Source organism: Tiliqua scincoides, chromosome 1 (genome assembly GCF_035046505.1).
Source record: "Tiliqua scincoides isolate rTilSci1 chromosome 1, rTilSci1.hap2, whole genome shotgun sequence".
Taxonomy (NCBI): domain Eukaryota; kingdom Metazoa; phylum Chordata; class Lepidosauria; order Squamata; family Scincidae; genus Tiliqua; species Tiliqua scincoides.
Window position 1 is genome coordinate 248,344,079 of NC_089821.1, and position 12,937 is coordinate 248,357,015.

The 12,937-nt window shown below is 41.8% G+C and overlaps 1 protein-coding gene across 1 annotated transcript in view; it reads left to right on the forward strand.

The window, feature by feature from the left end:
* The window catches only part of ACBD3 (acyl-CoA binding domain containing 3), a 28,935-nt gene extending 16,257 nt beyond the window's left edge, over positions 1-12,678 (forward strand). The window contains exons 6-8 of the mRNA XM_066618695.1: positions 2,775-2,964; positions 5,536-5,820; positions 8,379-12,678. Coding sequence (XP_066474792.1) covers positions 2,775-2,964; positions 5,536-5,820; positions 8,379-8,590 — 687 coding nt within the window. The 3' untranslated portion in view covers positions 8,591-12,678. The remainder of the gene's footprint in view (positions 1-2,774; positions 2,965-5,535; positions 5,821-8,378) is intronic.
* The last annotated feature ends 259 nt before the right edge of the window (positions 12,679-12,937 follow it).

The following is a 12,937-nucleotide window of genomic DNA, read 5'->3' on the forward strand; positions in this document are numbered from 1 at the left end:
GTGTGGCCTTACCATCGATTTGTACAATGACATTATAATATTAGCTGTTTTGTTCTCAATACCTTTTCTAATGATCCCAATCATAGAATTGGCCTTCTTTGCTGCCGCCGCACATTGGGTCGACACTTTCATCGACTTGTCCACCACCACCCCAAGATCTCTCTCCTAATCTGTCACAAACAGATCAGAACCCATTAGCCTATATGAAAGTTTTGATTTTTTTGCCCCAGTGTGCATGACTTTACACTTACTTACATTGAAACGCATCTGCCATTTTGCTGCCCATTCTGCCAGTTTGGAGAGATCCTTCTGAAGCTCCTCACAATCACGCCTGGTCTTCACCACTCAGAAAAGTTTGGTGTCGTCTGCAAACTTTTCCACCTCACTGCTCACCCCTGTTTCCAGGTCATTTATGAAGAGGTTGAAGAGCACTGGTCCCAGGTCAGATCCTTGGGGCACACCGCTTTTCACCTCTCTCCATTGTGAAAATTGCCCATTGACACCCACTCTCTGTTTCCTGGTCTTCAACCAGTTCTCAATCCAGGAGAGAACCTGCCCTCTAATTCCCTGACTGTGGAGTTTTTTCAGTAGCCTTTGGTGAGGGACCATGTTGAACGCCCTCTGAAAGTCCTTGGGTTCTCCCGCATCCACATGCCTGTTGACCTTTTCAAAGAATTCTAAAAGGTTTGTGAGGCAACACTTACCCTTACAGAAGCCATGCTGATTCTCCCTCAGCTTGTTCGTCTATGTGTTTTGAGATTCTATCTTTGATGAGGCATTCCACCATCTTATCCGGTATAGATGTTGGGCTGACCGGCCTATAGTTTCCTGGATTCCCCCTCTTTCCCTTTTTAAAGATCAGCATGACATTTGCTATCCTCCAGTTCTCTGGCACCGTGGCCGTTTTGAGGGACAAGTTGCATATTTTAGTCAAGAGATCAGCAACTTCATTCTTCAATTCCTTAACAACTCTTGGGTGGATGCCATCAGGACATATTGATCTTTAATTTATCAATGAGGCCTGAAACATCTTCTCTTTCAATCTCTATCTGACTTAATTCCTTGGTCAGGAGGGGCCGTTCGGGCAGCGGTATTTGCCCAAGGTCTTCTGCCGTGAAGACAGATGCAAAGAACTCATTCAATTTCTCTGCCATCTCCAAGTCTCCTTTTATCTCCCCTTTCCCTCCCTCACCATCTGGAGGGCCAACCGCTTCTCTGGCGGGTTTCCTGCTTCTAACATATTTGAAGAAGCTTTTATTATTCCCCTTAATGCTGCTGGTCATGTGTTCCTCATAGTCTCTCTTGGCCTCCCGTATCACCTTCTTACATTTCTTTTGCCACAGTTTATGTTCCTTTTTATTCTCTTCATTAGGGCAAGACTTCCATTTACGGAAGCAATTGGTATTTGCCCTTCTAATTGGGGAGCTAAATTTGACTGTCTGGGTAAAATTGTGAGATGGAGTGGCCAGGTGGGTTCTACTCCTCCAGTCACAGAACTCTGTGACATCATCAGACCTAGGCTACTTCAGTTCAAGCACAGGGATGCACCTTTTGTTTCTAAAGAATGAGAAATGAGATCTAATGTTGGTTCATGAAAGGCCCACCCACTCTTACTCCCCAGTCAGTACAAGGACTGAAATTCCTGGGACAACATAAGCAGCTAGCAATAGAGACTGTATTTTTAGCTAGACATGTTTAAGGGTAGTTAGTTTTGTTTGCTCTTTTCACTTCAAGTCAACCCGTAAACATCACCAATAAGTAGATCACATGTGAACCCAGTTTCAACCTTTTGTCTGATCTAGAAGTTCCTAATTGCACATCTTGCCCTCCAGCCTTCTGGGTACCCTGGAATGAATGTTAAAAGGTTTGGGGGAACTGACCTTGAGCTCCATTTCTAGGAAGTTTATCAAATGTCTACACACACACATACATAAGGTCTCTTGCATCTTAAAGTGCAAGACATGTAAGATCTCTTGCAGTCTTGAGAGCATAGGACCCTGATTATTAATTGATATTATTATAATTAAAAATAAAAACTGTTTCTAGATCTGTTTTTTGTCTAGTAAAGCTATATGAGTCGCGATAGATTGTTGTTAGTTTGATGTATTAAAAAATGGGTCCCAATGCTAAAAATTTTGGAACCACTGCCTTAGACCAGTGTTTCTCAATCAGTTGTACTTGTACCACTGGTGGTTCTTGAGGTGTTGTCCAGTGGTACTCGTAAGACCCCCAGACCCCCACCACTTGGCAGTGAGACCAGCAATGCAATGTGTGAAGCAGGAGTAGGAGTTTTGGCAGACATAGCTCCAGAATGCACTTTTTGTATGCTTGAAAAACCCTCCCATCCGCCTTGAGTCTCTCGCCTGTGTTTGTCACATTGTGTCTGGCCTCCCAATCCGGAAATAACTAACAATGATATCTTCACCAGTTACTTCCAATAGGTGGACCATGCAAAGCAGTACTGTGGAGGGCAAACATTGAGAAATGCTGCCTTAGACTAACTTTCTACACTAGTCATTTCATTTTTAAACTTGGCCGGTAACCCATTTCCTTTCAAGCCGACTTGAGTCCAACCTGCTCATTTTATAGCACAATCCTGTATGTATACGTGTTTATTCCCATTTATTTCCATAGGTTTGTGGTCTTAGTTCTACTCAAGTCATGGCAGTAGATTCCACACAACTCTTTGCCTCATATTCCTCACTCACATTGCTATGCAGTGGTACTAAGATACATTCCACATCTCTTATTGCCCTCCATCTTCTCATTTGTAGGCAGCTTTGCAGAAACAGCAGGAAGCAGCAGCCATAGCAGGGGCTTCAGTGACATCTACATCAAAGGCAAACTCAGTTGCCACAGGAGAAATACCATCCGTTAACGGCCAGGCCAGTGCACATACAGACAGCACTGAGAAAGACTTGGAGGCTGATGCTTTAGAGGAAGCACTGGAGAATGGACCAAAAGGTATGAGCAAAGATGGTTGAACTTACAAGAAATCACAAAGGTTTGGGTATCAGACCTATTTATAGTAATTTTGGCTGAGCTGTCTCTTAGCACTCTGGTTTGTAATAAGCAACTCTTTGCGCCTGTAAAAGAGATGTTCCCTTGCAGATCAGTGGTTACTTGTTGTGGCTTAGCTTTATGGGCTGAAAGTCCTTGACTGGGATAGAAGCCTGTTATAGGCAGAGCAAATGAACAGTACTGGGGAAGTAGGAGGGGTTGTGCACTTCCATTTCCATGTTACTTCAAGGCTGTAAGGTAGTATGTGGTGTCACCTTATTAGCTTCACCCTTCCTATTTACTATTTGCTTAAACCAACTCTCAGCTGACTTGAGGCTTTACCCTCTTGGAGGCTATAAGATGTTGGAGATGTTCCCTTCAGGCTTCAGTGATGTAGAATGTGTGGAGGGGGGAGTGCCCTTGTAGTGTTGTCCCTTCTTTATTATTATTATTACTATTACTATTACTATTATTATTATTATTATTATTATTATTAACAGTATTTATATACCGCTTTTCAACTAAAAGTTCACAAAGCGGTTTACAGAGAAAAATCAAATAACGAATGGCTCCCTGTCCCAGAAGGGCTCACATTCTAAAAAGATGCAAAAAGAACACCAGCAGACAGCAACTCGAACAGACAGTGCTGGGGTGAGGTGGGCCAGTTACTCTCCCCCTGCTAAATAAAAGAGGAGCACCCACTTGAAAAAGTGCCTCTTACCCAATTAGCAGGGGACTTTAGTGTGGCTTTTAATTGTTCACACTGTTGGCCCTGCTACCTTTTGTATTACCCTAACACCATTGTTTGTATCCAGTAATTGTAATCCAGAAATTGGGAATGGTAGCGTGATGGAATGTGATAGACGGTTTGCCTGGGGCATTCCATGTATAAATGCTTTTATGCAAATGCCCAAAGTCCCGGGCACAGATGGGAGAACTGGAATGTCTGGTGACAAGGGAAAACATTGACATAGTGGGCATAACGGAAACCTGGTGGAATGCAGAAAATCAGTGGGATACTGCAATCCCGGGCTATAAACTCTACAGGAGGGACAGGGAGGGGCATGTTGGAGGTGGGGTGGCCCTTTGTCAAAGAAGGGTCAGAATCATGCAAAGTAGAGATTGAAAGCGGGTCCGACTCCACCATAGAATCTCTGTGGGTTAAATTACCAGGCCTCAGGAGCAGTGTAATACTGGGGGCATACTATCGTCCTCCGGACCACAAACCAGAAGGGGGCCTTGAAATGAGGAAACAGATCAGGGAGGTGACAAGGAGGGACAGGGCTGTAATCATGGGGGACTTCAATTATCCTATTTGAAGGATATTTCAATTTGTGTTCTGGTCACAAAAAGGAGACCGAATTCCTTGACATGTTAAATGACTGTGCCTTAGAGCAGCTAGTCATGGAGCCCACCAGAGGACAGGTGACTCTGGATTTAATATTGTGCGATACTCAGGACCTGGTTAGGGATGTCAATGTTACGGAGCCATTGGGGAACAGTGATCATGCTGTGATCCGTTTCCACATGCACGTCGGGGGAAGAATACCAGGCAAATCTCTCACAAAAACGCTTGACTTCTGACGAGCAGACTTCCCTCAAATGAGGAGGCTGGTTAGAAGGAGGTTGAAAGGGAGGGTAAAAAGAGTCCAATCTCTCCAGAGTGCATGGAATCTGCTTAAAACAACAGTAATAGAGGCCCAGCAGAGGTGTATACCACAAAGAAAGAAGGGCTCAACTAAGTCCAGGAGGGTGCCCGCATAGCTAACTTGCCAAGTTAGAGAGGCCGTAAAGGGCAAGGAAGCTTCCTTCCATAAATGGAAGTCTTGCCCTAATGAAGAGAATAAAAAGGAACATAAACTGTGGCAAAAGAAATGTAAGAAGGTGATACGGGAGGCCAAGAGGATGCAGGTCTCTTGTTATCAGGTGTGCTCCCTGGGGCATTTGGTGGGCCGCTGTGAGATACAGGAAGCTGGACTAGATGGGCCTATGGCCTGATCCATTGGGGCTGTTCTTAGTAGTAAAGAAATGGGTAAGTAAAATGGGTCAGGGGTGACCCATTCTTTAGGCAGTGTGATGCAGGTTGCATCAGTGGCAGACTGCATGGGAGAGGCAGATGGAAGGGGGTGCTTCCCCTGTGTCCTTCTGGCCTGTCACAGACACAACCTGCAGTGATCTTCTTTTCACCCTCTACGAGCAAGTGGATTACCATCTCCTTACCTTGCTCCTAGTGCAGTTTCTTCAAACATGGAAATGCAGTTCTGGTTTGGTTTTTGGGGACTGCACGAGTGTAGGAGCTCCTTCATCCACCCGGTCCCTTTAAATCCAATGTGGAAGTCCTGCACGTCTGCAACTGAAGAAGCCACACAAGGACCACAGTAAGGAGCTGCTTGCTTTTTCTTTTCTTTTTAAATTATTCTCAAAGGCAGCAGATCTGAGGTCGCATTGGGTCACATTCAAGGTCATGCTACAGCTGGGTAAACTGCTCAGCTCTTACACGCTTCTTATATTTCTCTGTTTCCTCTTCTTTTTAAGAATCTGTTCCAGTCATAGCAGCACCATCAATGTGGACCCGACCCCAGATTGCAGACTTCAAAGAGAAAATTCGCCAGGATGCAGACTCTGTGATCACAGTGGGCAGAGGAGAAGTGGTGACTGTTCGTGTACCAACTCATGAGGAGGGCTCCTATCTCTTTTGGGAGTTTGCTACAGACAATTATGACATTGGTTTTGGGGTATATTTTGAATGGACAGACTCTCCTAACACGGCAGTCAGTGTGCACGTTAGTGAATCCAGTGAGGATGAGGACGAGGATGAAGGTATCTTATTTTATAGATGCTTGAATTGGGGTTGAGGCATTCAAGTACATGTTGTTTAATTTTGCATTCCATGTCATAAAAAAATACTCTGATGCTTGTAGAAGTTGGAATTTGGAAACTTGGTTCCAGTGTATTAGGGAAAGTGAAAACTAGTATGAAGTTCCAACCCAGTATGGGCTGGTCACCTTTGTCCATAACAAACCAGCAGCTGAGGTCTTTGTGGACCAAGTGAGAACTGGGGTGTGTTGAATGTTACACCCTTTGACCAAAGCTTGATGACCTTAGGCCTCTTAGTGACAGCCATGTTTCCTTGATGGTGCTTCTCCTGCTACGTTTTGCATTAATTTTCAACATAGTGGGAATTTCAAAATCCATGTTCAATGGAAGTTAATAGGAATCCTGCCTTAGGTGGACATTGCTATATTATTGCATATCAGTCTGATAACAATACACTTCTGTGGACGTGCAACTTAGAGGCTATAGAATGTAACTGCTAGAGTGCCATGTGTCCCTAGCACTGAGATTCCAAAGTTCTTTGCTTTCCATGCTGGCCCTTTGTCAGTTTCCAAGTCCCACTATCAGATTGTATTGAATTGCAGTCAGTCATTCTTCTTCTTTTATTGGTCTAGAGTAGGGGTCTCCAAACTTTTTGGCCAGAGGGCCGCATCAAATGTCTGGCACAGTTTTGAGGGCTGGGAAAAAAAAATTAAATAATAATAATAATACAGGTATTTATATACCGCCTTTCTTGGTCGTCAGATTTCTCCTCAGACTTTAATTCAAGGCGGTTTACATAGGCAGGCTATACTAAACCCCAATAGGAATTTTTACAATTGAAGAAGGTTCTGTCTTTCAAGAACCACAACATTTCAGATGGATCTTTTTATGATCTGGTATCACATTCTGGCCTCCATTTTCCTCCCACACAGGCTGACAGCGACCAAAGAGCAGGTGGAATAACTCGGCTAGGCTTGTCAGCAATATATATTGCTGACAAGCAACCAGAGCATAGTTCCAGTCATGTTTGGCAAAGTGGGCCAGGGGCTTTCAGGGGACAAGAGGTTGGGCGCGGGCCGGATAGAGGCTTGCCACAGGCCGCATCTGGCCCCCGGGGTTTGGAGACCCCTGGTCTAGAGCAGTGGTTCTCACACATTTAGCACCGGAACCCACATTTTTAGAATGAGAATCTGTCAGGACCCACTGGAAGTGATGTCATGACCGGAAGTGACATCATCAAGCAGGAATCTTTTAACAATCCTAGCCTGCAATCCTACCCACACTTACCCAGGAGTAAGTCCCAGTTACTATCATTGTTAAAAGAATATACTTAGTAGCTTGTTAAAAGTATAGTTTTGTAACATTTCCCCAAATGCAGTCACATACCATGGTAGCACCAAGTCTAGTATATTAAAAATAAAATATTGAAATGAATGGGGACCCACCTGAAATTGGCTCGCGACCCACAGTTTGAGAAACACTGGTCTAGAGAACTTAATTTTCTATGCCTTCACATTAACAATCTGATTCATAATCTTTCTCTGCCTCAGTAATTCTGTAATACATACAGAAGGTATATGTATTAGGAATGTCACTCAAACATTTGCCTCTCTCCATGTGGTGGTATATGCTGTCTATAATGTTCATATTCTAAAAGTGTGCCTAGGAAAAATTTATATCTGATCCTTGTAATGGGGAATAAGGACAATGGTGAATGTTGAAATGGGATAGGATGTTGGAATTTTTTGCAAGCTGCAGTTCTGTGATAGTCGTATCCACTGTCATGTTTTATAATGCTAATTGCATGAACTATTTGGGCTGGCTGCAGTTTCAACTTTTAAAGTTTTTCTTTGCATCAACCTCTAGTTTCACCTTGAGTAAAATGTTGAAATGAATAGTGGCCAATCTTTGAATGAGTCTTAATGGAAGATGAGGAGATGCTATCAAAAACCTTGGCTATTGTGAATAAGCAAAGCCATTAATTTCAGTGAAACCATGGGTATACAACATTGGAACAGTTCGGCCAATGTTCAAGGATAGAAGCTTCAGAAAGTGTCCAAGTTCATCAAGGACATTAGTAGGTCTTCAGTTTTGGGCACTGTGCTGTGAAATGACTTAAGTGATTTGTTTAATTTTCATTAGCATCACCTGTTTTTTAAATCTACCTTGTATTCTATCATCACGGCCTACATTTTTATGTAGTTTGTGGTGTACCAGTGATGTGTGCAACACCACGCCTGACTGTTTGATTTCCCAAATACTCAAGAGTGGAATGAAGAAATTTAACTTGACTTGTTTCTGACAAAAACCTTGATGCGCTAGCTATTACGTGTAGGTAATTTAGCTCCAAAATCCTCTTTGTGAACAGTTGGTCTTCGCAGAGTTGTTCATATACAAAAGATGAGATCGTATGCTTTGGGTTTTGCTAGCAAAATGACTTGTTAATGTGTTGCTGTACTTCCTGGGATTAATCTGGATTGACTGCAGAGCATCAGTTGAGTTTGACTATTATCAAGGCAACCTGCATTTAGTGACTAATTTTTTTCTGCCTCTTTTCTCAGAAAATGCTAGCAGTGAAGAAAAAGCCAAAAAGAATGCCAACAAGCCTCAGCTAGATGACATAGTGCCTGTGTACAGACGAGACTGTCATGAGGAAGTGTATGCTGGCAGCCATCAGTACCCAGGGAGGGGAGTCTATCTCCTCAAATTTGACAACTCCTACTCACTATGGAGATCAAAAACAGTTTACTACAGAGTCTATTATACTAGATAAAGATCTTGTTGCTGTCTCGGAGGCTGGGGCTATGCAGAGGATGTCGTGTTATTTGGAACTTCCTTCAACCATACTGGACCTTTGGTCTCTGTTACCCTGTTTGATGTATCTGTATGGTGTGTGTGTGAGAAAATTCTGACGCTGGGAATTGGGCTTTCTTCTGCATCTCAGTGTTAATACAGGTTTAGTGGGGTTAGGATCTCCCCAGTCCTTTCTGGTTTATGTATTTGTTTGTCAGAGCTTACGATAGAAGGTCACGTCAGCTGCATAAGTTGACCTTTGGAAAACCCTTACACACAAACAAGGGGGAGTTGATGTTACCTGACCTATAAGCTTTGAACATTGAAAAATAATCAGTTAATTGCTCATTTGAAGGTGCCAGCCTTATGGATGGGTGGAAATGGGATGCAGTCTTCACTGTAGCAAGCAAGTTTCTTAAAACTGTATTTGAATGTCAGATTTTTACACCATTAAACTTGAAACCTTTAGTGAATGCAGTTTAGAAACCGATTTGTCTCATGTCTGTTCTCATTCAATAAATCATTTGAAGCCTTTCTGTCCAGCAGGTTGCTGGATAAGACACAGAAGTATATGTTTGCCCTTGCTGAAGGTACGCAGACCCATGTGAAACAAGAGTCTGTAGTTCAGAAAATTCTCTTGTTTGGTTTCCGAATTGGAAGAGTTTAATCTTGGGTATCAAATAGATGACAACAAAATGAATATTTTTGCTTTCCTCTGTTGCTAATCCTGTTGCATCAGGCTTTGTGCAGGATTTTGACCAGAGCTGGGATGTAAGCAACTTAAAATTCTAGAGGCTTGACCAAATATTTTCCTGTTCATGTCATACTGAAATAAGCAGGAACTATCCTTATGCGACCTTTTTATGTGTGCAGATAGGGATATAGGAGACATTTGTGTTGGAAGTGTGTCTCTTTAACAACTTGTATGGGTAGGCTTCAAATTAAAAAAAAATGGTTATCTGCACAGCTTTTATAGTCTGTTTTGGGGGCCTTTTTTGTAAACATGAGTTTGTACTTTGTGCGTTTACTTAATTAAAGAATGTTTGCAATATTGTAGGAATTAATGTTGCACTAATGTTATGGAAATCGCTGCCAGGAAACACTCATATTAGTTTTAAGGTTGCATTTGTGCACTTGTGCTGCCAATAATCCTAGTGGGTAAATAAGTGTGTGTTGAGAAGAAATGTAAAATGTTCTTTCAGATACACGAGTAGTGTTCTAATTTGCATAACATGTTAACAAGGAAATGCAAAGTTGTATGTTTGCTCAGCAGTGACTATAGTGCCTGGTTTTCTAGTTCATATCTGCAGCAATAGGATAATTGTGGCACCTTGTTTCCATAACATGTATGTTTTTAAAAAAGAGTATGGAACCTTGTTTCCAAGAAGCAAAATCAAGTTCAGGTATTTGAAATGACGTGTGTGTGTTATGCATGAGGAATGCAACACTTCTCCCCCACCATTTTTTTCAGTAGAATTTCCATGGATTCGCTGCAAGCAAATATGTTTCACTAGAAATGGGTCTGTTGGAATACTTGTATATACATTATGCAATTTTCCCTCTTTTTCACATCTTATGGAGATAGTTCACCTAAAAAGCATTCAATCTTTCTCATTTGATTTAGCAAGCTTTGTCTAGTTAGTGCTGTTCCAGCCAATTCTACTGTAAACATTTTCTGTTCTCATATGTACATAACTGTATAAACCATGGAGTTAGGGAATAGATTGCTTTTTAAAAGCTGTATTTTAAATTACAAAAAAAGAAAAAAAATAGAGGCAGACACTAATTCCGTTTAACACCTTAGCTTTCTTTTTGTCTGTACAAAATTATGATTTAAAAGAGAAATTGTGTTGAGAAGCAGTATACGTTTCTTGTAAACAGCAGTTTACTGTCCAGCTTTGGATATCCAAACTCCATCTAGATTTCTAAAAATTGCCTCTGACTGTTGATTAGTACAGAACAAGTGCAATTTTGAAATATCTTGGAATAATATATTAAATCTGAATTAAAATGGCTTATACAGAACCTCTTGACTTTTTCTTAAGTACACTGGCATTGCTATGGTTAAGAAGAATGTTTATAAAATTGGCAAACTGCTTACCCTCATTTATCAGAGGCAATAAAGACTAGTGGTAACTTCATTAACATACCATTTTTCTGTCTAGGAAGATTGTCCAGATTTCTCTGCCTACTGTAAATTATGTAACATCACTTTAATTTGTATCACTAAAGTATTGTGTATTTTTGTGCTTCAGAAGTCGGTGGGATGTGAAGCTTTCTTTGGCAGAAATTATTCTGATATTCGATTCTGATATCAATTAAATATTAACTCCCTGAAGCTGGGGAGTTGAGCCAAAAAGTGGCTTACCAAACCTTTCTCAAGTTTCTACTGTGGGGCTATGCTTTTGGTGAAGCAAAAGATGGACCCCCATATCTGTGGGGGATCCATATATAGGCAGGCTCCTGTATCTGTGGGGGATCGACTCCAGCCTCCCCCCCCTGCAGATACCAAAACTGCAGTTACAGGGGAATCCTGTCTCCACGTCACCCCCACACACACATTAATGTAGTTTAGAACCTTACCGAGGCAAAAATGATCTTCTGTATAGCGACCTGTATAAGCATTAAAGCTTACAGCGACATTAAGGCAGACTGCTAGCAACCTGAGTGCTCGAAAAAACTAGATCGATGCTAACAGGAAGCTATTCAGTTCCTGCTAACTAGATCACTGTTAACAGGAAGCAGGAACATAACAGCTTCCTGTTAGCGTCAGTCTAGTTTTTTCAAGCATTCCATCTGCCTTACCATCACTATTATAGTGATCTGGGTAAGAGAGAGAATTTTTGCCCAGTAAGGTTCTAAACTACGTTAATGGGCACATGCAAGTCTCTAGCGTCTGCAGATAATAGAATCTGCTGATTCAGAGGCCTGCCTGTATTTCCTTAAACAACAGCTACTAGTTAGGCTACTGCACAAAGAATAATGTTGTAGAACAGAACTAGAGCCTGAAGTGCTAACTAATATCAAGGCAGTGGTTGGTGTTTATCACACCATGTTGCTTAAAGCATTTATGTAGGCTTTTTGCTATGTTGATGCTCAAGTGAAGAAGGTACACACAAAAGTCACAAAGAAAAAGCTGAAGAAGTATATTGGCATTGCAGAGCAGCTGCATCACTACAACTTGCCTTGGTCATATTTCTGATTCATATCTTTTTGGTGGCAGTTTCACTGACCACCCTTCAAGACGTATGGTTGACCAAAGAGATGAGGATTGGTATTTTCATCAATCACTTGGTGAAGGAGTTCCTCTTGCTCCCTTCTTTGTCTCCATCTATCTCTGCTAAGGAAAGTCCTCAGCAAAAAATTTCCTAGGAAATGCTTCCAGAGACAATTGCAACAAGTGTCTTGCAAGTACATAATTGAAGAAGAATGCAAGACCAAGCAGATGGACCTGCCTTCTGGGAATCAGAGAGGTGTAATGGATCTTCAAGCTGTCTTTGGAGTAAGACCAAATAGAAACAATGAGATTTAGGCATGGTAGGTAGTTATTTTGCTTTTAAGGTTTGCTTGTGACTGCTTGCTTGCATTTGTGCTAAGGTCTACCTCCAGGTTCAGTCAATGCTTAAGCACTTTCGTAAGCCTGCTTGTTTTGTTCTTTCTTCTTTGCATTATCAACCCACCCATATTTTAAATAACTGTCATCTTTTATCTACCTATAGTTGGTTGAACTCAAGAGTCTTGCCTTAGTCTTCCTAGTCCCTGGGTTACTGTTGTCTTAGATTGGGGAATTAGCCAGGGAACTGGGAGGGAGGCTTTTGAGGATAGTCTTTCTGTCCGACTTTGTCCTTGTGGTGGCAGTGGAGTCTACCAATTTTGGTCTGGTCGTGAGGCAGGTCTGGGAAAAGAAGGGAGATATTCCCCAGTCTCCACAGACCAAAAGTGTATTTTGTTTTTTGGCCTTACTAGTGGAGCAGAATGGTGTAACATGGAAATGATCCAACTGTCTTGCTGAAGCAAGAATGGTTTTCCAAATGCCTGTTCATTAATAAACCATAATCAAAAGCTCTGTCTCTGTAGAACGTTATCTGCAGTTCACATATCTAAAGGTGTGTTTGCTAATGTCACCTTTCAGTCTCAGAATATGCCACTTCAGAATGCTGAAATACTGCAGAAACTGAAAGTGTCTGGTGGGAAATTGAATCTTCACTGTAGTTAGTTTCATTCATGGTTCAATCAGTGATGGGCCATTTGTGAAAATGGTCTAATATTGTCAACATGAGCCTATAAGCACATACAAAAAAGTCCCAGGTATTGGGGTGCCTGAAAA